This window comes from Peromyscus eremicus, chromosome 7 (genome assembly GCF_949786415.1).
Source record: "Peromyscus eremicus chromosome 7, PerEre_H2_v1, whole genome shotgun sequence".
Taxonomy (NCBI): Eukaryota; Metazoa; Chordata; class Mammalia; order Rodentia; family Cricetidae; genus Peromyscus; species Peromyscus eremicus.
In genome coordinates, this window is record NC_081422.1 from 48,970,891 (window position 1) to 48,992,883 (window position 21,993).

The following is a 21,993-nucleotide window of genomic DNA, read 5'->3' on the forward strand; positions in this document are numbered from 1 at the left end:
TAACTGTCTCACCCCCAGCTGTCTTTTGTTTTTCCAGCCAGGGTTTCTCTGTGTAGCCCTGCCTATCCTGAAACTTATTTTGTAGGTCAGGCTGTCCTCCAACTCAGATCCAACTGCCTCTGCCTCCTGAATGCTGAGATTAAAGGCGTGTACTGCCACGCCCAACTTGCAAGCTATTATTTTCCCCCTTGGTGTTCCTGTCTTCAACATTCTTTTTTTTTTTTTTTTTTTTAATTTTCTTGGTTTTATTTCTTTTTTTTTTTTTTTTTTTTTTCCCTTCGGTTTTTCGAGACAGGGTTTCTCTGTGTAGCTTTGCGCCTTTCCTGGAACTCACTTGGTAGCCCAGGCTGGCCTCGAACTCACAGAGATCCGCCTGGCTCTGCCTCCCGAGTGCTGGGATTAAAGGCGTGCGCCACCACCACCGCCCGCAACATTCTAACTTTAACATTTTAACATTCATTTTAACTCACACACTGTTTTTTTTTTTATCATGTAGAAACAAGGAATTTGGGCTAACCTAAACCTGTATTTCCTGGCCTTAGTTACTTATATTTGGCCAGAATAAACCCTTTCTTATTCTCTTTGAGGTAATAGCTGTAGAGAATGTGTGTGTGTGTGTGTGTGTGTGTGTGTGTGTGTGTGTGTGTATGTATGTGTGTGTGTTTCATGGCAGGTATTCCTACCTTATTTTTGAGACAAGGTCTCTCACTCAACCTGGGACTCATCATTTCAGCTAGACTGGTTGGCAAATGGGGGTAGGGATCCACCTAGCTCTGATTTTCCATTGCTCAGATTGTAGATGCTCGCTCTCATACCCCAGCTCTTTACATGGGTGCCAGGGATTGAATTCAGGTCCTCATGCTTTTGAAACAAGCACCTAACCCACTGAGCCATCTTCCCAGCCCAAGAGCTGTGTTTTCTGAGTTGACTTTATCCAACAGTTTACATGTACTAAAACTTTGTTCTACATTTTATGCACACTAGTGTTATTTTATGTATACTAGTGTTTTGTCTGCATGTAGGTGTGTGCACCACATTGGTACCTGGTGCCCCGGGAGGCCAGAAGAGGGTGCTGGATCCCCTAAACCTGGAGTCACAGATGGTTGTGAGCCACCATGTGGGTGCTGGGAATCGAACCTGGGTCCTCTGTAAGAACAACAAATGCTCTTAACCTCTGAGCAACACTGAGTACCTTTTATATTTAAACGATATTTCAGTAAAGCTATTTAAAAAAAATAAAAATCAAGTTAGCATGGTGGGGCACGCCTATAGTCCCTGCACTTGGGAGGTAGAGGCAAGAAAAGAGGATCAGGAGTTCAAACACAGCCCCAGCTACATAGTGAGTTTGAGGCTCCATGAGACTGTCTCTAAGAAACAAACGAACTAACATTTGGGGAGTGATGAAAATATCTGTCGCAGTGGGATTGCAAAGTCCTAATGGGCCCATTATCCCCCAAATATAGAAGGCTCACTGGCCCCTAATAGGTGGGAAACAAAACACCTCATCCACACAGCTACTTAATGAATGAAGCAGGGGGTGGGGGTGGGGGCTTCCGGGTCGCAGCTGGGCTCCGCGTCATCGACAGATGAAGGCAGTGATTGGCCAGCTGGTGGCAGCGGCGCAGAGAAGGGGTCGGGGTTGTAGGGGAGAGCGACGCGCAGATCCGAGCTCGGGGCGGGGCCTCGCGGGGCCTCGGGGTGGGGCCGTGCGGGGCGGGCTTCGGGGGCGCCGGCTACGCGCATGCGCCCTGGCGTTGCCGCTGTCGCCGCGGTGAGGGAAGTGGACGCGATGGCTGGGTCCGCGTGGGTGTCCAAGGTGAGCGCCACAGGGCGGCAAACACGCGGGCGGGCCGCGGGGGCAGACTGTGATCCCTCCTCATGCCCGGCGGAGGCGAGCGCCCGGGGCTGGTGGAGGCGGCGCACGGCCCGCGGGCAGAGTTTCGGGGAGTGTGGCCAGCACGCCGAGCCTGGCTAGCCCTGAGCCGGGACAGCCGCGCCCTCGGCGGGGACGGCGTCAAGGTCAAGGCGGCCGGCTCTGCTCCGGGTGTCCCTACCAGACTCCTCCAGGACTGGAGCACAGGCCTCGCGCGGAGCCCCGGAAGGTCACCGAGTGGCCGCCCAGGCCCGGCGGCCCTGTTACCTGCCGGTCTCAGGGCAGCCCTGCGGCACGGCCCAGGTCGCCCCTCCCGGGTCCCTCAGCCTTTGACCCGGTAGGGAGTGAGAGGTTTTCCCAGGTGAGGGAATCCCGGGGCGGTCCTGCCGGCTAGATTTTTTTTTTCTCCCTGTTGGAGCTCTTCCTAGTCTGATGCCTGGTGCCCCGGTAGCTATCTCCCCTTCAGAGGACACCGGGCATCGTGCTCTTTGGAATTACACTCTGAACACTCAGAGACGGAGACCGCGGCATCGTCCTTTCACGTCCGGTTGTTGGGAACCCTGCGATCTGGCGCTCTAGCTCGCTTTGATAGCCCAGGTACCAGAGCGGAAGGCACTTGAGGTTACATATGCAATCTTTTGGTTTCCCGGTGGAGCTGACCTGTCCCCAAAGACAAACTTACTCAAGGTCATACAGGATGTCATTGTCATCTGGGAGAGAAACCCAAGTATTTTGATTTTCATTTCCCTTCTGCCTGTCCAGTGGCCAAGGTCAATTATTATGGATATAGTACTGACCAGGCCTTAGGTCAGCTGGTGCTATAGTGAGTGGTTCCCTAGAAATCTGCTATAAGCAGTGCAATTTTTTTTATAAAATTTAGTATTGCTCCCCCCTTTCTTGTAAGTTTAAAGAGAAGTTCAGAGATACACTATTATTGACTGATAATTCAAGTTAGGGGTCTTAGTTTTAAATCCTACAATGCCATTGACCAGCTGTGTGCCCTGAGTAAATTAGTTAATGTCGGGTGAACCCACCTGTAAGATGTCTTGTGTCACAGAGTTGTGTGTGCATGAGAGCACCTAGCCCATGCAGGACAGGAAACCCTGGGCTTTCTTAGCTATCAGTGTAGCTGTCTTGGCAATTGTCAATAAGACAGTGCTTCTTGGACATCAGTAACTAGTCTACCTTGTCCTTTTCCTCAGACCCCCATTGGCTTGAGATGCTATTGGGTCACATTTCCTTTTAAAGGTGTAGCAGCAAGTCCATCCTTTAAAGTTCGGGCTTCCACTCTCTCCCTGACCCACCGTTAGGAGGTACAGTCAGCCTTCAGGGGAAGGATAAAGAAAGCTACCCTGCTGAAGAGTGTGCTGGAAATTGGTTTTGCCTTTAGCTCTGCAAGAAAAACTCACAAGAGCTCAGAAATTATTGACTGTAGGGTCAGAAGATGTTCCCTTGGGACATGATTTTCCTGTGTGACCTTTAGCAGAGTGGCCCAGCCTTTGGGTCAGTCTCTCTCTAGGGATTAGGGCCTGGGAAGGGGCTGCTGAGGCTAACGCAGGGTGAAGCGCTGAGTGGCGTTTGGGGTTTCCATCGGGACGGCTCCTTTACTGGATTTCCATTCAAGGCTTCTGTTTTGGTCTCAGCTAGTCCAGCTGAGACTGTAGCTAAGGCTGACCTTGAACTCCTGATCTTCCTCCTACCTCCCAAGGGTTGGGATTCTAGGCGTGAGCCACCACACCCATTTTCCATTTAAGGTTTTATTTCTTAGGTCATTGGCAGATCGAAGATTTCCCACCAAGAAAATGAGGGTTTTAAAGGCTTTTCAGGCTCCAAAGACTATGAAGAGCCAGTTTCTCATTCTACTTCCCACGCGATAGCTCTTGTTTTTAGGTTGGAATATGAAAGTAAAAAGGAAGTGAGGAGCCAGAGGCAGGGTTCAGGTGGTCTAGGGCCTGAAATCAAGTTCAGGAAGCCAAGGCTAGCCCTCTCACCCGAAAACTCATCTCCTTAGGTTTTATAGAGGAAAATGACACCCAAGTATATTATAAAGTAAAGGACAGTGTGTGCGCTAAACATTTATGTAAAGTTCTATTTGAATGGACTTTTTCAATGTGTTATTCTGTCCAAGATCATAGAGGAGCAATGGAAACATGGGAAATACTGGTTGTTAGAAGGAAGTCATTACAGGCATAGAAGCTGGGCTGGGAACCCTCAACTACACATAGGATTGAGAGTGGCCGGGCTTGTTTGAGAAGGGATTTACTGAGTATCAGCTGTGAGGCAGGAAGTGTACCAGGCAGTGTGGATACAGGAGCAGACAAAGCCTAAGATGGCCTGCATGTCTTGGCATATTTGTTTGTTTACTGCTGTGGTGTTGGGGGCTTAGCCTGGTGCCAGGGAGGAGGCACTCTACCACTGAGCCGCAGCCTCAGCACCTTTCTTTCCCTCCGTTTTTAATTTTACAGTCAGGTCTCAGTAAATTACCCAGGCTGTCCTTAAACTCACTCTGTAGCCCAGCCCAGGCTGGCAGGCCTTGAACGTTCAGTCCTCCTGAGTACCTGGGCTTACAAACTCCAGCCATGAGGCCTGGTAAAAATAAGACAGGGTGTAACAAATGTCTCTCTGCTCATGTATCTAACCTGAAAAAGTTACATTAAATTTTTTTAGCAGATTTGAGTGACTTTGGTCTGTGTACTCAATTATTTGTGTTGATTTTATTGCAATAAGGCTTTGTACCATTTCTGAAGGAGTGAGCTGTTCATTTGAAAACTTTTTCTCTTTTTTCGGTTTTTCGAGACAGGGTTTCTCTGTGTAGCTTTGGAGCCTGTCCTGGGACTCACTCTGTAGCCCAGGCTGGCCTCGGACTCACAGAGATCTGCCTGGCTCTGCCTCCCGAGAGCTGGGATTAAAGGTGTGTGCCACCGCTGCCCGGCTCTTAAAAGCTTTTTCTTTGAGACAGGGTCTCACTATGTGGCCTAGCACTTACTGTCTAGACCAGGCTAACCTCCAAACTCAGAGAAATCCACCTACCTCTGCTCCCCAAACTCAGAGAAATCCACCTACCTCTGCTCCCCAAGTGCTAGCATTAAAGGAGTACACCATGACACTCGGCTAATGTCTTAGAGTGGTAGGATTGTTGGAATGACTTTTATTTTCCTTTTTTAAAATATCTTTCTGTAGTCTCAGAAAAATTAACAAACAACACAAGTAAAAGTTATTGCCTGTACTACTAGAAGATCTAAATAATTAAAATCTGCTGTGTGGCGTTGACATCAAATAGTGCTGAGTAAACTAGCTTAGGTTTAGTATAAGCTGTTATAATATTCTCAGAAGAGTTGGTCTATGACTGACACAGAAGACCTGGTTGCTTTTTTTCCCCTTTTGGCAGTACTGGGGCTGGTACATGCTAGGCAGGTGTTTCTGCCTCTGAACTATGTCCCCAGCCCTCATTTTTTGAGAGAGGGTCTTGCTGAGTTCTCTTTGCTGGTCTTGAGGAGTCCCTGGAGTCCAGACAGGTTTTGAGCTTGGAACCTCCTGCCTCAGGTTACCGAGTAGCTGGGATCACAAAGTCTGTTCCATGAGGCCAGGCAAGATTGTTCCTAATTTGCTGATTGGATATTCGCGAGATGGCTCAGTGGTTAAGAGCACTGGTTGCTCTTCTAGAGTTCCATTTCCAACGTGGTGGCTCACAACCATCTATAACTCTAGCTCCAGAAGATCTAACTCCCTCTCTGGCCTCCCTGGGCACCAGGTACACATGTGCAGACAAAATACCCATATACATAAAATTCTATAATAATACTTTTTAATAAGAACTCAGTAATTTGCTGATTGGTCACTTTGATCTTAGATAAATCCCTGGTCTCTGCCCCTCTATTCTACAGAATAAGTTCAGAGAGGAGTCATGCTCTGGGTTTCTTAAGGACCCTGCTGGCTTTAAATCTGGTGGTAATTTTCTTAGAGCATATGGCATCCTCTGGTGGCCAAGAGCATTAACCAAACTAACCACAACATTAGAGAGAAACTAAGGTTTGAGGCAAAAAAGTATAGTTCCATTCTGTCTTCAAAATCTTTTGACAATTTACACTTAAAACCTCAGACCTCCAAAAAGTTCAATGCTGAGATGTGTGTGTGTGTCTGTGTGTCTGTGTCTGTGTCTTAGTCTGTAAAGTGCTCTGTGTGTGTGTGTGTCTCAGTCTGTAAAGTGCTGTGTGTGTGTGTGTGTGTGTGTGTGTGTCTCAGTCTGTAAAGTGCTGTGTGTGTGTGTGTGTGTGTGTGTGTGTCTCAGTCTGTAAAGTTCTTGTCCTGCAAGCATGATGACTGAGTTCAGATTTCCTGCACCTACATTAAAAAGGCTGGGCGGTGACAGGCCATGTTTTGTAGATACTCATGGGAGACCTGCCTTTTCCTGAACAGAAATGGAAGAGGAGTGGATGGGGGGGGGGGAGGAGGAGGGGTTGGGGTAGAGGAGGGAGGGGGAACTTGTGGCAAGGATGTAAAATAAATAAATTAAAAAAAAAAAAAGGCTGAGTGGTGGCACGTGACTGTAATTCTAGCATTAAGGAGGCTGAGACAGGAGGATCCCTGTAGCTCACTGGCCATTTCTTCCTGAATTGGTGAGCTACAGGTTTGGTGAGCTCACCCTTCTCAAAAACTAAGAGGAGGACACTTGTGGGCCTCTGACTTTCACATGCATGCACACATGTGCACGTACACACTGATATATCACACATGCACGCACAAACCCCCAAAGAAAGAAAAAGTACAGACTTCAGTTCTACACTTTTAAGTCAGCCACATTGAGCTAATGGTAGTTGAGAAAAATATTCCTGAAAAGTCTCCAAGTTTAAAGTAATAATAAAAAGAAAAAGAATCAAGTTCTTCCAGCTCCCCCAAAGAAAACTATCAAAAATGACTTGTCTCATGTGTTTGTGTTCTAATTCTGTGCATGACATTTCTGTTGTGTTAATGTAGGTCTCTCGGCTGCTGGGTGCATTCCACAATACAAAACAGGTGACGAGAGGCTTTGCTGGTGGTGTGAGTATAATTATGTCTTTTTATTTTTCCTTTTAGAAGTTTCTCAAGAAAGATGCTCAAATACGTTTATTATTTAGCATTCCATCCTCATTTATTTAACACTAAAGGGAATTGGCCACACTTCTAATGTATATTGAAATTATTGGCTGACAATTACACAAATCTCTTGTCATTTTCCTATTTAGTCTGTTACATCTGGCTATGTAAGCCTGTCCCATTAATATCTTCAAGGAGCCATGATAAAAATAGATGTTATCCTGAGGCTGTCACTCTATTTTGTAATCTCATTAGTGTCTTAAGACACTTAGGGTTTTGTTTTTTCAGAAACAAGTGCAAGTTGAGAGAGAATTGTTGAGAAGCTTCAAAAATCTGCTTTGCATTTTTGTTTTCTGTGCTTCCCTGAAAACAGTGGATTGGTCACCAACTGTGGGTGCCTTGTGCGTCTGTGGGCCTACAGGCCTTCACTTCCGTATGCAGTCTGTAGACCCCTGCTAGTGGATCACCTAGTGCCCATTAAATCTGCTGCTTTTGGAACTCCTGGCTTTAGAGTTCTGTGCTTGAAAAGCTGATGCCACATTTTTGGAGCATTCCAAGACTGTGTGTCAGTGACTTCCTATTTATTCTTTTTTCCCCTTTCGTAGACTCTGATTTGGATTCTGTAATTCCTTCATTCCTGTACTCCCACATTTTATGCTGTAAGGAATTGATGAGACTGTTTGTATCTGTACTGGAAAGGAAAAGTAGCTTCTCGGATGACATCACGTGTGGGAGAACAGGAATAAGGAGTCTTTGACCCTGCTTATGCCAGAAATGCAGATAGGAGCTAGAGCATCTGAATGCATGCACAAGACCAGTGCAAAAGCCCAAACCAGACCAAATCCTAGCATGGAAGGGGTGTTGGGCACAAAACCTACCTCTAGCTGTGGAGTGATTGGCAGTTATTAGCTGCTGGGAGACAGAGAGTCAGTCTTCTCCAGTTAGATTATAGGCCCTGGTCAGATGACCATGCTCACTGAAGTCCACGAATCCTAGAATATTCGAGCAATACAAATTGGCCTTGATGGGTGAAAAAGAAGACAAAGGACACAAAGTTGGATGGGTGGGGAAGACAGGGGTAGATCTGGGAGATTGGGGGAGGGAGGTGAATATGATCAAAACACATTGTATGGAATTCTCAAAGGACCAATACAAATTTTTAAAAATATAGAATAAGGCTTTCATTTCAAGTTCAAGAATAACCAAGCCAACATTTCAAAGCCATTCTGAAGCTGGACTTGATGGTATGGGTCTGTGATCTCAGCCACTCAGGAGGCTGAGGCAGGAGGGTCAAAAAAAGTGCAGGGCCTGCTGGGCTCCAGAGAGAGTGGAAAGCCGGCTGGGGAAACATGAAACCTGTCTCAGAATACAAACCAAGAAGGGCCAGGGAGGTAGCTGTGCGCGGAGCGTTTGCCTAGCATACATATGGGCCTGAATTCCACCCTCAACACCAAAGTGAACAGAAGAAGAAAGAAACCAGCACACCTGGAAATGGGTGAGACGATTATGGTTCTCTGCTGTTATTTAGTCTTTAGGCTACTGATTTTTAAAAATATGTTAGCCTGGTTGATGAGGTTATTTTCAAAAGATTAAGAGGATATGTTAATTAAAAAAAAAAGATTGGGGGGCTGGAGAGATGGCTCAGAGGTTAAGAGCACTGACTGCTCTTCCAGAGGTCCTGAGTTCAATTCCCAGCAACCACATGGTGGCTCACAACCACCTGTATCAAGATCTAGTGCCTTCTTCTGGCCTGCAGTCATACATGCTGTATACATTAATAAATAAATAAATCTTAAAATATATATATTTAAAAAAAAAAAAGATTGATTCAGCTGTACGTAAAACTGGAGAAATAATTAGACAACCTGTCCAGGTGTCATTGTAAGGCAGAGGACTAGGGAAAGTTGAATTAGTGATTTAAAAATGAATTTATGATTTAAAACATACATAATATTTTCATTAATTCTTTGAGAATGTCATACATGTGTACAGTGTATTTTATCATATTTGTGTCAGTCTTCCCCCTTAATTAGTGACTTTTTATAAAAATATGTAGTTGAAGCAAGTACAGCAGGTAAATGCAGTTCCTAGTGAGGGTCTGAATGGGTGTCTAACCCTCTCATCTCTCCTGACACGTCTCACTCACTGTTCGAGATGCCTGCTCACTGTTGTCCAGAGCATTTGGGATGAATGTAACCGATGTTACCCCGAAGACACCCTCGCTGTCATTCTAACTAGGGCCTTGCGGGTCCGATCATGGTCTTGGTTGCTGATAACATCCCACGCTCACTTAGACCTCATGAAGGAGCCAATTTTATAGAGGAACTAAGAAAAGTGGAAGCCCTCTAGAGATGGAGTCTGATTTTCTTGTGGGGTTAAAACAGACCTCTGCAATTCTGTTGGAGTTTCCCGAGACTGACCCAGGAGTCCACAGACCAGACAGCTGGGGCTTTCGTGCAGACCCCACAGCAGTGAGGGAACAATGCCGAAATGTGTTGCTCTCTTGGGATTTACAGACTTGAGTTAGTTAGAGTTGAAGTTTGTCTGAAAAGCAATACAAGTCAGGAAGAGTACTTGGTGGTTTCTTGTTGTCGGATTGAAGAGCATCGTTTGCGTTGCTGTTTAAGTTGCAAGCTCTGGAGAGCAGAGACATGGAGCATCGTGGAGCCGGTTTCTCTCCACTGTGGTGATTGCAGCAGGAGGTCTGTCTCTTTCTTTCGAGCATTTGGGTCTTTCCAACATACCTGGGAAAGTGAGTTTCTCTGTGAGTGATACTCTTTAAAAAAAATTTGAAAATCAATTCTTACTGTTTTCTTCGATGATTTTTTTCCTACTCAGGTTCAGACAGTAACTTTAATTCCAGGAGATGGAATTGGCCCAGAAATCTCGGCCTCAGTTATGAAGATTTTTGATGCTGCAAAAGTAAGTGTTTTTAAAATCCTCTTAAAGATACTCCACAGAGACCATCTCAGCCGAGGTGAATTGTTCTAAGTTTCTATATGGTTTGTGGGGTTTGTTGTTAAATAATCTCCACAGATTTTCTACTTGAAAAAAAATCAGGGCTGGTGAGATGGCTCAGCCTGATGCCCTGTGTTCAGTCACCAGCTCCACGTGGGGAGAGAGAAAAACCTACTCTCCAAAGTCATCCTCCGACTGCCACCTCTACTGTGGCACGCACCCCCCCACACACATAGGAACATATATATGTGCACCCAAATAAATGAATGAATGAATGAATAACATTTTAAACATGAGTGTGGTTGTCCAGGCCTTAATCCCAGCATTTGAGAGGCAGAGACAGCAAATCTCTTAGTTCAAGGCCAGCCAGTGCTACCTAGTGAAACCATCTCCAAAAAACCAAGGTGGTTGTTTTATTTATTTACCTTTTTTAAGATTTATTTTGTTTTGTACATAAGAGTGTTTTGTCTGCATGTATGTATGTGTACCACATGCATGCCTGGTGTGTGTGGAGGCCAGGAGAGGATGCCGGGTCCCCAGAATTGAAGTTACAGATGGTTGTGAGCCATCATGTGTCTATAGGAAGTTAACTCTGGGTCCTCTGCAAGAGCAACAAGTGATCTAAGCCCCGAGCCATCTATCCAGCCCTGGTTACCTTGGAGACAGAGTCTTGCTCTGAAGCCTAGACTGGTTTAGAACTCAGTGTGCAGCCCAGGCTGGCCTTGAGTCTGCAGTGTTCCTCTTGGCTCTGTCTCCTGAGAGCTGGATGATTGTCGCTTTGATGATCCGAGTCTCAGCACTGTCTGCCGCTGCCATTATGGATGGCTGAAACTACCACATTGGCATCCATTATTTATTATGTAATCATTTTTTGAAAGAAGCTTTTTCATGTATTACACTTTTGGTGTGTTAGAGATTAAACTTGGCTCTGCACATGCTAAGTGTTCATCCTTATCACTGAATTATGCCCCTAGCTCCTTGAGAATTAATTTTTTTTCTGTTGTGGTATTGTCATCAAGAATGGGATATTATTATTCCTGCAGCCCAGCTTTTAATTCAGGGAGATATCTTAAAACGTTTTTGTTTGGGGGATTTAGGATATTTGGACTGTAACGTCGGTTTTCATGTTTTTACAACTGCCCAGTGTAAACAATAGCGATGAGTTAAAGAGTGAAAAATGTATTGAAATTTTAGGAACTCTTTTTTTCCTATGTGAGTTTCTAATGGCAATTCCTGCAGATGAGGTAATACTTGTACGTACTCTCCTTGTGAACAGGGTCCACATCTTTTTCTGTACTTGTCTGTCCAGTTCTGTGCGGACTGTGTGTGTGCTGGCTGTCAGATGTCAGTTCTCATCTGACGGGTGGAGGGAGAAAGAAAGGAACATGAGCCGGGCGGTGGTGGCGCACGCCTTTAATCCCAGCACTTGGGAGGCAGAGGCAGGTGGATCTCTCTGAGTTCGAGGCCAGTCTGGTCTACAGAACTAGTCCAGGACGGACTCCAAAGCTACAGAGAAACCCTGTCTCAAAAAACCAAAAAAAAAAAAAAAAAAAAAAAAAAAAAAAGAAAAGAAAGCAAGAAAGAAACATGAGTTTATGCTTTAAGCAGCACCTTCCTAGGGATTTCTTGTTCTTTAGACAGCTTTACTAAGGTATAATCATATACTATTCAAATCACTCATTAAAACTGTACAGTCCAGGGCTGGGGAGGTGTCTCTGGAGAAAGTGCTGTTCAAGTGTGAGGACCTGAGTTCAAATCCCCAGCTCCCATGTAAAGCTGGATGCAGAAGCATTTGTATGTAATCCCAATGCTCCTACTGTAAGATGGGAGGCAGAGATCAGGTCCCCGGGGGCTGGCAGGCAGGTTAGCCTGGCATGGGCAGCAGCAAACAGTAAGAGACCCTGTCTCTAACAAGGTGTGGAAGGTGAGAACCAACACCAGAGTTGACCTCTGATCTCCACACATTCATGGTGACAGTAAAAAAGTATCCACAAATAACCGTACAATACAGTCCAGTGATTTTTAGTATATTCAGAGTTATGTAGCCACCCACACTGTCTAATTTAGAACAATTTTATCACTAAAAAAGATATCCCATAATGCATAGCAGTCACTCTTGGGTCTGCTCCACACCCGGCCCCAGGCAGTCATTTGCTTTCTCTTTATAGATTTAATAACCTATTCATATCAACAGACTTACATGATCTTTTCTGGTAGACTTTTTGCTCTTAGCATTATGTTTTCAAGGCTCATTCACATATCTGTGGTATGACTCATTCTACGAACCTTATATCTACTTCTTATGCTGATCTAATTATAGCCACCTCAAGAGTCCTTGTGAAAAAATAAATGAGCATTTGGCAGCTGGATGTGTGACTGGGCCAGGGAAGTGCAGAGAGTCCCTTGGGCACACTAGTGAATATCACTTACGGCATGTCAGGGACTTTCAGACCTTACGGTACATGTTTTTACTAGCTGCATCCAGTCTTGATGAACCATCATTGCCAGAGTCATTCAAGTCTGTCCAGTTCACTGTGCTATTGTGTGGCTTCTAGGCCCCTATTCAGTGGGAGGAGCGGAATGTCACTGCCATTCAAGGACCAGGAGGGAAGTGGATGATCCCTCCAGAAGCCAAAGAATCCATGGATAAGAACAAGATGGGCTTGAAAGGTACAGTGGAGAGGAGGTTATGGTTGCGCCTAGGCATTCTGATTGAGAGTTCGTGCCTGTCAGCCAAATCCAGCCTGACAGTCTATCAAAAGTAAAGACTTCCTTTTGTGAAGTATCACCTGTGGTAAGGTACTTTATTTATCTATTGAATGTTTTGTGTTTAGGAGACTAGGTCTCTCACAGTATAGCCCAGCAGGCCTAGAACTTGCTTTGTGCCCAAGGTTAGCTTTAAACTTGAGATCCTTCATGCCTCAGCCTTCGGAGTGCTGGAATTAGAGGCAAGCATCTCTAGATGCTTTCTTGATTTGCTCTACCATGGAACTGTATTCTTGGCCTGAGATGGTTATTTCTTGTTTGGGACATTAGTTCTAAAACTCTAGTAAAAACATTAAAGTATTGCTGGCCAGTACCAACTTTACTGTGTCTGTTACTTTAACTCCACTTACATCTAGTCAGATTTTTAATGTTTTTGTTATTTTTATACATGGTTAAGGCCATGATTCAGAATAATGAGCATGTGACAGATTGAAATTTGGAGCAGGCTTTAAACCATGTTCACATCTATGTTTTGTGAGCCACTGGCTGGTAAGCTTAGGCCAAGTTCTTTCCCTGGGATTGTTTGGGTTTTTTCTTTCCTTTGTGTCCCTTAGGGGCAGTGACTTAGTGGGTGCTAAGCACCCAATGTAGTGATTGATCCTCAGAAGGTCTCAAGACAGGAAATGCAGGTCACGTCCCAGAAACCTCCCTCGAGGATGTGTTCCTCCTCTTGGGTCTGAGGGAGGGGTGCAGTTGAAGGCGAACACGTTTTACAGGAGCCAGGTGGGTTAGTGGCTCCCTGTGAGACCAAGTGTGTGCTGCTGTCGACTGACTGTTCTTTCTTACAGGCCCACTCAAGACCCCAATAGCAGCTGGCCATCCCTCTATGAACCTATTGCTCCGTAAGACATTTGACCTTTATGCCAATGTCCGGCCATGCGTCTCAATCGAAGGTTATAAAACCCCTTACACGGATGTAAATATTGTCACCATCCGAGAGAACACGGAAGGAGAATACAGTGGAATTGAGCATGTGGTATGTTCATCTCAGAGTTTTTTGTTTTGTTTTTGTTTGTTTGTTCGGGGGGAAGGTTCTTTGTTGTTGATGTTTTGGGAGGTGCTTTTGTGTGTGTGTGTGTGTGTGTGTGTGTGTGTGTGTGTGTGTGTGTGTATTTTGACACAGGGTCTCTACATAGTCTAGGCTGTCCTGGACCTCACTGTGTAGACCAGGCTGGCCTCCAACTCACTGAGATCTTTAATCCCAGCACCAGAAAAGCCTTTGCCTTACTGGTGCTGGGATTAAAGGTGTGTACCACCACACCTGGCTCAGAGAGTTGTATTCCCTGTGGGATTTCCTTCTGTGCAATTGAGGCAGTTGTTCAAATTCTCAGTTGGAAATGCCTCTGAAAGACAGAACAGTGTCACCTCTAGGGGTAGCCGAAGTTGGTGGGTATTTGGTGCTGTGGGTCTCTGGCTGAATAGGTGAGAGGAAGAACCTGGCCTGGTATAGTTTGGGTGTAAGTATATAGGAATCCCACTCCACAGGTATGTCTGTGGCTGCTAGCCATCTCTGTACAGCAAAGCTGTGATGCCTGTCTTGTGGGGCTGGAGTTAACACTGACTGCACAGCCTGACACAATGACGTGGCCTATACTCTGAAGCTGGCTGGTACCAAACTGTTTCCAGACCACCTCTTCCATTGAAGCAGGGCTTCCTCTCTTTCAGATCGTTGATGGAGTTGTACAGAGCATCAAGCTCATCACGGAAGAGGCGAGCAAGCGCATTGCTGAGTTTGCCTTCGAGTATGCTCGGAACAACCACCGCAGCAACGTCACGGCTGTGCACAAAGCCAACATCATGTGAGTCCCGAGAGGCCCGGGTGCACTGGCTTTGCCTGGAAGATGGAGCTTCCAGGACTCAACCTCCAGCTTGTCCTCTGAGCCCCAGAGTTTAGAAAAGAACATTGTACTAAGCAGAGTGGCGTTTTCTCCTTGGTGTTAAGAGGGGCTGAGGTATCGGAAGGAAGCTAACTGGAGAAGACATTAGGTTGCAGAGGCCACACAGTTCATGATTCCCAAGTGGGAGAGCAGGGGTGTTCTGAAGTGCTGTGTGCTCAGGGCTTAAAATAGAGCAGATCCTGTCTGAGTGTTTCTCTGACAGTTCAGTTCTTGAGCCCCGTCTATTAAAGGCTCCTCTGACTGGACAGACATGACTTTCCAAACCTAAGAAAGGACTGAACCTGCACAGTAGGAAGCCATTTAACTAACAGTTACCCTCCTAAAGCAATATTCATATGAGCTGGGGACTGGGTCATGTGTACCTGTAATCCCAGCACTTGGCATTTAAGGCCAGTGTCAGCTACACACCCTGTTCAAGGCCATCCTGAACTGCATGAGACCCTGTCTTTAAAAAATAAAAGGTCCAACCAAACAAAAATAATTTAATTATTTCTTAGTTCTTGGTGGATAATACTACACAAATCTAGTCTTCTCTGTGGTGAGCCAACTGTCCTGTTTTTACATTTTGTGCACCTGTAAGGATCTGAAAACTTTCCAACTCCCAATTTATTAACTGCCCGAGAAATAGTTATACTGTAATTAAAATCAGATATTTTGGATTCTGGAACTTAACTTATTTATTTGTTTATTTTATTTGGTTTTTGAGGCCAGGTCATACTCTATAACCCTATCGGGCTTGGAACTCACAGATGTTCACCACTTCTGCCCCCTAGTGCTGCCATTAAAGGCACGTGCCACCGCACTGGGCTTTTCTTTCAGGTGTGGGTGAGCGTGCGTGTGTGCGTGCATGCATGTGTGTGTAGGTGGACATGTGTGTGGTCTCTAGGAACCATGTCTCTCATTGGCCTGGAGCTCACTGCTTGGCCAGACTGTCTGTCCTGTGGGTTCTGGGGCTCCTCTTGTCTGCATCCCCAGCATGGTGTTGCAGCGTTTCTGTGTGTGCTAGGATCCGAACCCCGGCCTTGAGCACTTCACTGACTTCATCTTCCAGCCGCTTTGGAACTTAACTTTCTTGAACTTTTCTTTGATTTGATTCTTCGCTTGCTGCAAGTCATTTTAAACTATTTACTTATGTGTTTTATTAAATACAGGCGGATGTCAGATGGGCTTTTTCTGCAGAAATGCAGGGAAGTTGCAGAGAACTGTAAAGATATTAAGTTTAATGAGATGTACCTTGATACCGTATGTTTAAATGTAAGTATACATTGACGCTTACTGGTTGCTTTTCATGGTGCATACTGTGTATCCATGGTGTACAGATATGGTTGCTAAATGCACAACTGTATTCCTTGTAGATGGTACAAGACCCATCCCAATTTGATGTTCTTGTCATGCCAAATTTATATGGAGACATCCTTAGGTAAGTCTGACTGTGCCCTTTTTACTTTTGAGCTATAGTTTATACTTAAACATCCTAAAGTGAATCATGGCTTTATGTTTTCAGTAATGTAGTATAAATTATTGTATCTTTTTGTCTTTGTAAGCAGAAGATGAACTGAATTCAGTGTCACTTTCGTGTGTTTGGTTACATGCACAGCTGGTAGATTGGTGTCATTATCACAGTGTCCCCTCTCTTCTTCTTGCCCCTTTGTGCTGAGCTGTCATGGAGCTTCACTCCAGCCCAGTCACTGTGGACATGAAGAGTGACAAACGTCTCACAGTAATGGTACAAGGAAGCCCCTGTACTGAGACCCTCAGTCCTCACATGGTGGCATCGTGCAAGCTCTTTCTCTAGCATTCTTCCCACTTTGGAGTCTTCCCTCCTCCCCCACGGGATGTTGGGAAATGTTGACTTTCGGAGCCCATTCTTCTACATTTCGTACGTGGTGTTCTGTTGGGAAGTTTTCCTATAGCTTTCCTTCTCAGAGTCTGCACATAGACTTTTAACTCTGGAGCTTTGCACGTTATCAGGAAATTGTGCTGTTTTTTAAATGTCATTCATTTGAATCTTTGAGGAGGGTCTCAGCTGCGTGGCCAGTTGTCTGCATCAGCGTGTGTACTCCTGGTTTCTCTTTTAGTCACTGGTGAGCTCCTCACTGGCTCAGGTTGTCCTGACTGGGCTCGGCGCCTCCATTCCATGGCTCCTGTGTCCTGGGCTGGGCCTGCTCTTTGCCTTTCTTTCCAGCCTTGCCTTGCTCTGGCACATGAGCTGCTGCAGGCTCGTATGCGCTTCTGACCCTGAGGCCTGGAATGAGCCACTTCTCCAAGGAACTCTGCTGTCCTCTAGTGGAGCACTGTACTTAAACACGGAGGAGTGCTAGGTGGATTGCTTTCTTTTTCACAATGTCCTTTCCTGTCCTCAGTGATCTGTGTGCAGGTCTGATTGGAGGTCTTGGTGTGACTCCAAGTGGCAATATTGGAGCCAACGGTGTCGCCATCTTTGAATCGGTAAGGACCCTGACACCTACACAGAATTCATGTCTCATTGTAGAGCCCAGGCTGGCATCAAACTCATGATCCTCCTGCCGCAGTCCCTGGAGTTGGGATTATAGGTGTGCGTCATCACTCCTGGCTTTCAGTTTTTCAAGACTCCCACCTCAGACCACCATTTCCTGTCAGTCTAGCTTGTCTCTATAGAAGCTTGAGTCCTAGAGTTGATGGCCAGCTAGAACCTTCATCCACTTGGTCCTGCCCCCTGTTCTCTGTCCGCACCCCCTCCTCTCCTCAGCCAGTTTGTGCCTGCTCTGGAAAGCCCTTGGCGTCACGGAGCACTCTGCCCACGTCTGTACCTGTGCAGCTGAGAGTAGCACTCAGCCCATTGCTGGGTGCACTGTAGTCCACACACAGGCTCCCAACCGCAGATTTCGACGTTGTCTGGGAAATTAGACTTGGTTTTATTGTATTTGTTTAAATTTTTGTGACAGGGTCTCAAACATGCCTGACATAGAATTTGCTATGTAGACTAGGCTGGCTTCAAATTCAGAAATCCATCTACCTCCATTTCCCCTGAGTGCTGACATTAAAGTCATGTGTCACCATGCCCAGCTTTTTCTATCTGTCTGTCTGTCTATCTATAAATGATTTCTTTATTTTTACTTTTTTCTGTGCATTGTTGTGTTTGTGTGAGGGTGTCTGATCCCATGGAACTGGAGTTATAGATAGTTGTGAGCTGCCATGTGGGTACTGGGAATTGAACTCAGGACCTCTGGAAGAGCAGCCAGTGCTCTTAATCTCTGAGCCATCTCTCCAGCCTGGAAAATATTATTGACCCACAATTTTTTGTGTGTATGTGTATGCTGAATGTATACGGTATATGTATGACAGACAGACAGACAGACACACACACACACACACACACACACACATACACACACACACACATACACTCTGTAGGCATGTGTGTGCCAATGCTTGTGTATATGGAGGTCAGTGTTGGTTCTTTGCACCTTTTTTGAGACAGGATCTCTTGTTTTTCTGCTGCAAACACCAGGCTTGCTAGTCCACGTACTCCCTGGGGTTCCACTGTCTCCACCCCGGTCTCTCTATTGGAGATTGGGATTGTAGCTGCTTCTCTACATGCTCAGCTTTTCCGTGGGTTCTGGAGATGTGAACTCAATGCGGCGAGTGCTTTTCCTCACCCAGCCATCTCCCTAGCTTGGGCCCCTATTTTTGCACTCAAAAATTAGCTTTTCATTGCTTTTCAGCTTCAGTTTATTTCTAAGATCTGTGTCAATGAATGGCACACAGCAGCTTTCAATAAATAGTTTTTGTTGTTTTCATTGCTTTTCAGCTTCAGTTTATTTCTAAGATCTGTGTCAATGAATGGCACACAGCAGCTTTCAATAAATAGTTTTTGTTGTTGGCAAAGAAAGAGGAGGATGGAGACCTCAGCTTCTCTGGAAGGCTGCGTTGTCTTTTTGTTTTTGTTGGTGGTGTGGATTGAGCCTAGAACTTGGTGCATGCTGGGTGCATGCTAAGATCAGGGAGGGCTGGGCTGCCTGTTCCTATTCCCCACCCCACCCCCACCCCCACCCCCAGCTGATGCTGTCTTCTTATGCCATCATAGGTTCATGGAACAGCTCCGGACATTGCGGGCAAGGACATGGCCAATCCCACTGCCCTCCTGCTTAGTGCCGTGATGATGCTGCGCCACATGGGACTTTTTGACCATGCAGCCAAAATCGAGGCTGCGTGTTTTGCTACAATTAAGGATGGAAAGGTATCTCTAATCTAGACCACTGTAAACTGAGCAGATTGTGTTTCTTCTGTGGGATGGAAATAGCCTTGAAAGATTTGATGTTAAATGGAGGTTCTTAATGTGGACTCCCTGATTGAACTTAAGGAAGACATGTGCACATGTATGCATTTTTCTGGGGGAAGATCCAGATATTTCCCCTGAAAGAATTAAGAGGCACTGATGGGCAGCAGTATGCAGTGGAAAGAACATGCGAGCCAGAGAGAGGCACAGATGCACCCTGCTGAACTGGTGTTAGTGTGTGATCGGGTCAGGTATTCTTAACATAGTGCCTCAAAGCTGGCCCTTCTCAAAGTTACAACTTGGGATTACTTATGGCCAACATACAGTGACTGCAAACGTATTTTTAACAGCCTGACATCACTTTAGCAAGCACGTGATCTTGTTGTTTATACCTGGCCTGTGTTTGGGAAGTAATAGTCTAGAGCCGAGCAGAAAGATGCCAGACTTACGCAGGGTCTCTTAGTTCTGCAGCATGTAGCTACAGGAGAATTCTAAATACTGACTCCTGTTTGCAGTAAAGAGGAAATGAGTCGGTAGAAACAGACTGGTCACACTAGAGACTTCTAAAGAGCAAAGTTAGGAGTTGGCTGTGTAAATATTTTCATGCTATTTGCCTCCAAATACCAAAATTGATCAGAACATGTCTTAAAATTTTTTTGAGCTTTAAAATTTCCCCAAAGACTTTATGCTTAGATTTGCTTTCATTTAACTATCCATAACCAACCAGTATCTTCTTGGTCAATAGTTTGAACAAAGAATAAATTCGGGAGAACTTCCCTGCTTCTTAGAAAGGCCTTATCCTTGAGAGGCGTCTGTTAGGTCTCTGGCAGTCTGTCTGTCTATCTGGAAATGAGCTATAGAAGGACTTTAGGTGGTTAGATAAAACCCAGCATCCCTTGGGAACTTGTGAAACTTTTTCTTCCCAGAGTCATTTCTCTTGCCTCTGGCAGGAAGGACCTGTAGCTCTCCATTGACGTGCTCCTGTGGTTACCTATCAAAGCCCTCCCATAGCATCCTGGCCCTTCTTGCCTCCTCAGGCTTCCCCCCTCCCAGACACCATTTTGTCCCTGCCTCCGCCATCCAGTCACACTGCTCACTCTTCTCTCCTGCTCTCTCACTTCTCTCGAAGATAGCCCTGGCCATGTCCAGTATGTTTCTTTTTTTCTCAGCTCTGGAATCTTCCAGATTCCTCTGGATACCTTTTCTTATTCACAATAAAGACATTCCCCTTACTGGAGTGGCCATTGCCATGGTTTCTGTACACAGTGTTGTTTTGAGACAGGGTCCTGCTATCTAGTCCTCAGTGGCCTGGAACTCGATGTATAGACCAGGCTGGCTCTGAACTTGAAAGAGTCTTCCTGTCTCAGCCTCTCAGTGCTGGGATTGTAGCAGTGCGCCATCTTGCCTGACTTGGGAGTGTTTGGGGTACACAGCTCATGGGGTTTCCCCAAGCCTCCTATGGCAGGTATAGTGTGTAATGGGACCTCCCTTTGAAGTCAGTAGGCAGGTACCTTGCTCAGTTCCTATTCCACTGAGTACTTTAAGTAAAAATATCCTCGCTTTGACTTAGTGTGGTGATGGATGTTTATTTTTGCCTTTGCCTTTTCTCAGAGCTTAACAAAAGACCTGGGAGGCAACGCAAAGTGCTCTGACTTCACAGAAGAAATCTGTCGCCGAGTAAAGGACTTGGATTAGTACTCCTGCAGGGGCTTTGCTGCTCTTAGTCACTCCAGAAGGATACCCTGTAATCCTCCTCGAGAATGCCCGCCATCGGTTTGCTTGCTTCTTGACAGAGTACATTTTCAAATCTGGCCTTTTCTTAACCAGACCCTTGCAACAGACACACATGATGGCCCTAGGCCTTCATTCAGAGGGTTTTCCCAAGTGCTTGTTGTATTTATTGTCTATCTGGTAAACCTTTTTTTGTAAACTGTAAGTGAACTGTATCATTTACCATTGTTACCCATTTTACACTTCAGGCAAAATAGTTTTCCCTCAACTGTAAATATTCTGATACAGAATTAATAAGAGAAAATATTTAACTTTTTAACAAAAGCCCTGGTTTTGGTTTATGAAAAACATACTGGGAGTAAAACAGGGTTTTAACAATCGCACAAGATAACATTCTAAGACTAAATGGGCACAAAAGAAATGTCTTGGGAAAGTTCACAGCAAAAACGGTATATTTCTTAGCAATATGGAAAATAGAGATATTTGTCCTGTACATGAATTACTATTAATAAAAATGTAAACTCCAAGAAATATATAATGAACGATGTAATTTTGTTAATAACGTACAGGTAATCCTTGAGTCAGAGCCCCAGATGCCATGTGTATTTGATTATTTTGTTACCTTGAGATTGACTATTTTTTTGGGAGAACTCTTAATTAAGAGAGGTCATTCCTCTTCACTAGGCACATTGTAAGTAAGCTCAGTCAATGAGCTGTGTGAACCCCTGAACTCACCTCAGTCGGGGAGCCAGCCCCGCAGAGTCACTCTTGTGTGGCCCTGGGAAGGGGCCACACTCTAGCTGGTGCTGCAGTTGACCCTGGAAAGTCCTGGCCGCCTGTCATGGCTGCAGTCCAGGAGCCTGGATTCCTATTTCATCGCTGCCCCTTCACTTCCCCAGAGCCCCAGTCACTGCCTTCTGCCCCAGTAGCACCCACAAAAGACCCCACTGCAGAGGCAGAGCTGACTCAGCCCAAACTGGGGCCCCCTTGCCAGCTTCTGACCATCAGGTTCCTATCCCCGTCCCTCCCCACAGCCTCTGCTCCACAGCATGAAGCCACCCTCTGGCCCACATCAAAGTCAAGCTGTCTCCCCTCAGCCCTTGTACCAGTTTGCAAACCCGTGGCTTTGCATAATGTACCCGGGTGACAAAGAGGACTTCCTAACAACAGACGTCCCCATCTGGGTTGTTTTTAAAGCTTTTATTCAGATTTACAAGCTGTATTTTACTTTTAACTGCTGCTGTCTCTGTCTTACTGGATTGTTCTAGTTATCAGTGGCTTTGGGTTCACAGTAATAAAGAATCTGAAAACTGACTGCGATGTTTGCATTCTCTGCCTCTTTCCTGGTCCAGGTGCCTTAGGACATTTTGTTGTAATGGGTGGTAATAGACTTGGCTGCTTTAACTAGAATGTTCACCTGACCCTGCACCTTTGTT

At 45.6% G+C, this 21,993-nt stretch overlaps 1 protein-coding gene across 1 annotated transcript; it reads left to right on the forward strand.

Moving 5' to 3' along the window:
• Window positions 1–1,724: 1,724 nt before the first annotated feature.
• Window positions 1,725–21,610, forward strand: Idh3a (isocitrate dehydrogenase (NAD(+)) 3 catalytic subunit alpha). Its single transcript, XM_059267904.1, has 11 exons — window positions 1,725–1,816; window positions 6,848–6,910; window positions 9,785–9,868; window positions 12,460–12,574; window positions 13,459–13,646; window positions 14,336–14,469; window positions 15,720–15,822; window positions 15,924–15,988; window positions 16,932–17,016; window positions 18,635–18,787; window positions 20,438–21,610. The coding sequence occupies exons 1-11, from the start codon at window positions 1,742–1,744 to the stop codon at window positions 20,519–20,521; spliced, it is 1,149 nt and encodes a 382-aa protein (XP_059123887.1). The 5' UTR covers window positions 1,725–1,741; the 3' UTR covers window positions 20,522–21,610.
• The last annotated feature ends 383 nt before the right edge of the window (window positions 21,611–21,993 follow it).

Bases quoted from the DNA above. Each gene is read 5' to 3' on its own strand.
- Idh3a (XM_059267904.1), top strand. From the start codon at position 1,742: ATGCGCCCTGGCGTTGCCGCTGTCGCCGCGGTGAGGGAAGTGGACGCG. The intron at 15,823-15,923 runs GTAAGTATACAT...TATTCCTTGTAG, and splicing joins TTGATACCGTATGTTTAAAT to ATGGTACAAGACCCATCCCA. The intron at 15,989-16,931 runs GTAAGTCTGACT...TCCTGTCCTCAG, and splicing joins TTATATGGAGACATCCTTAG to TGATCTGTGTGCAGGTCTGA.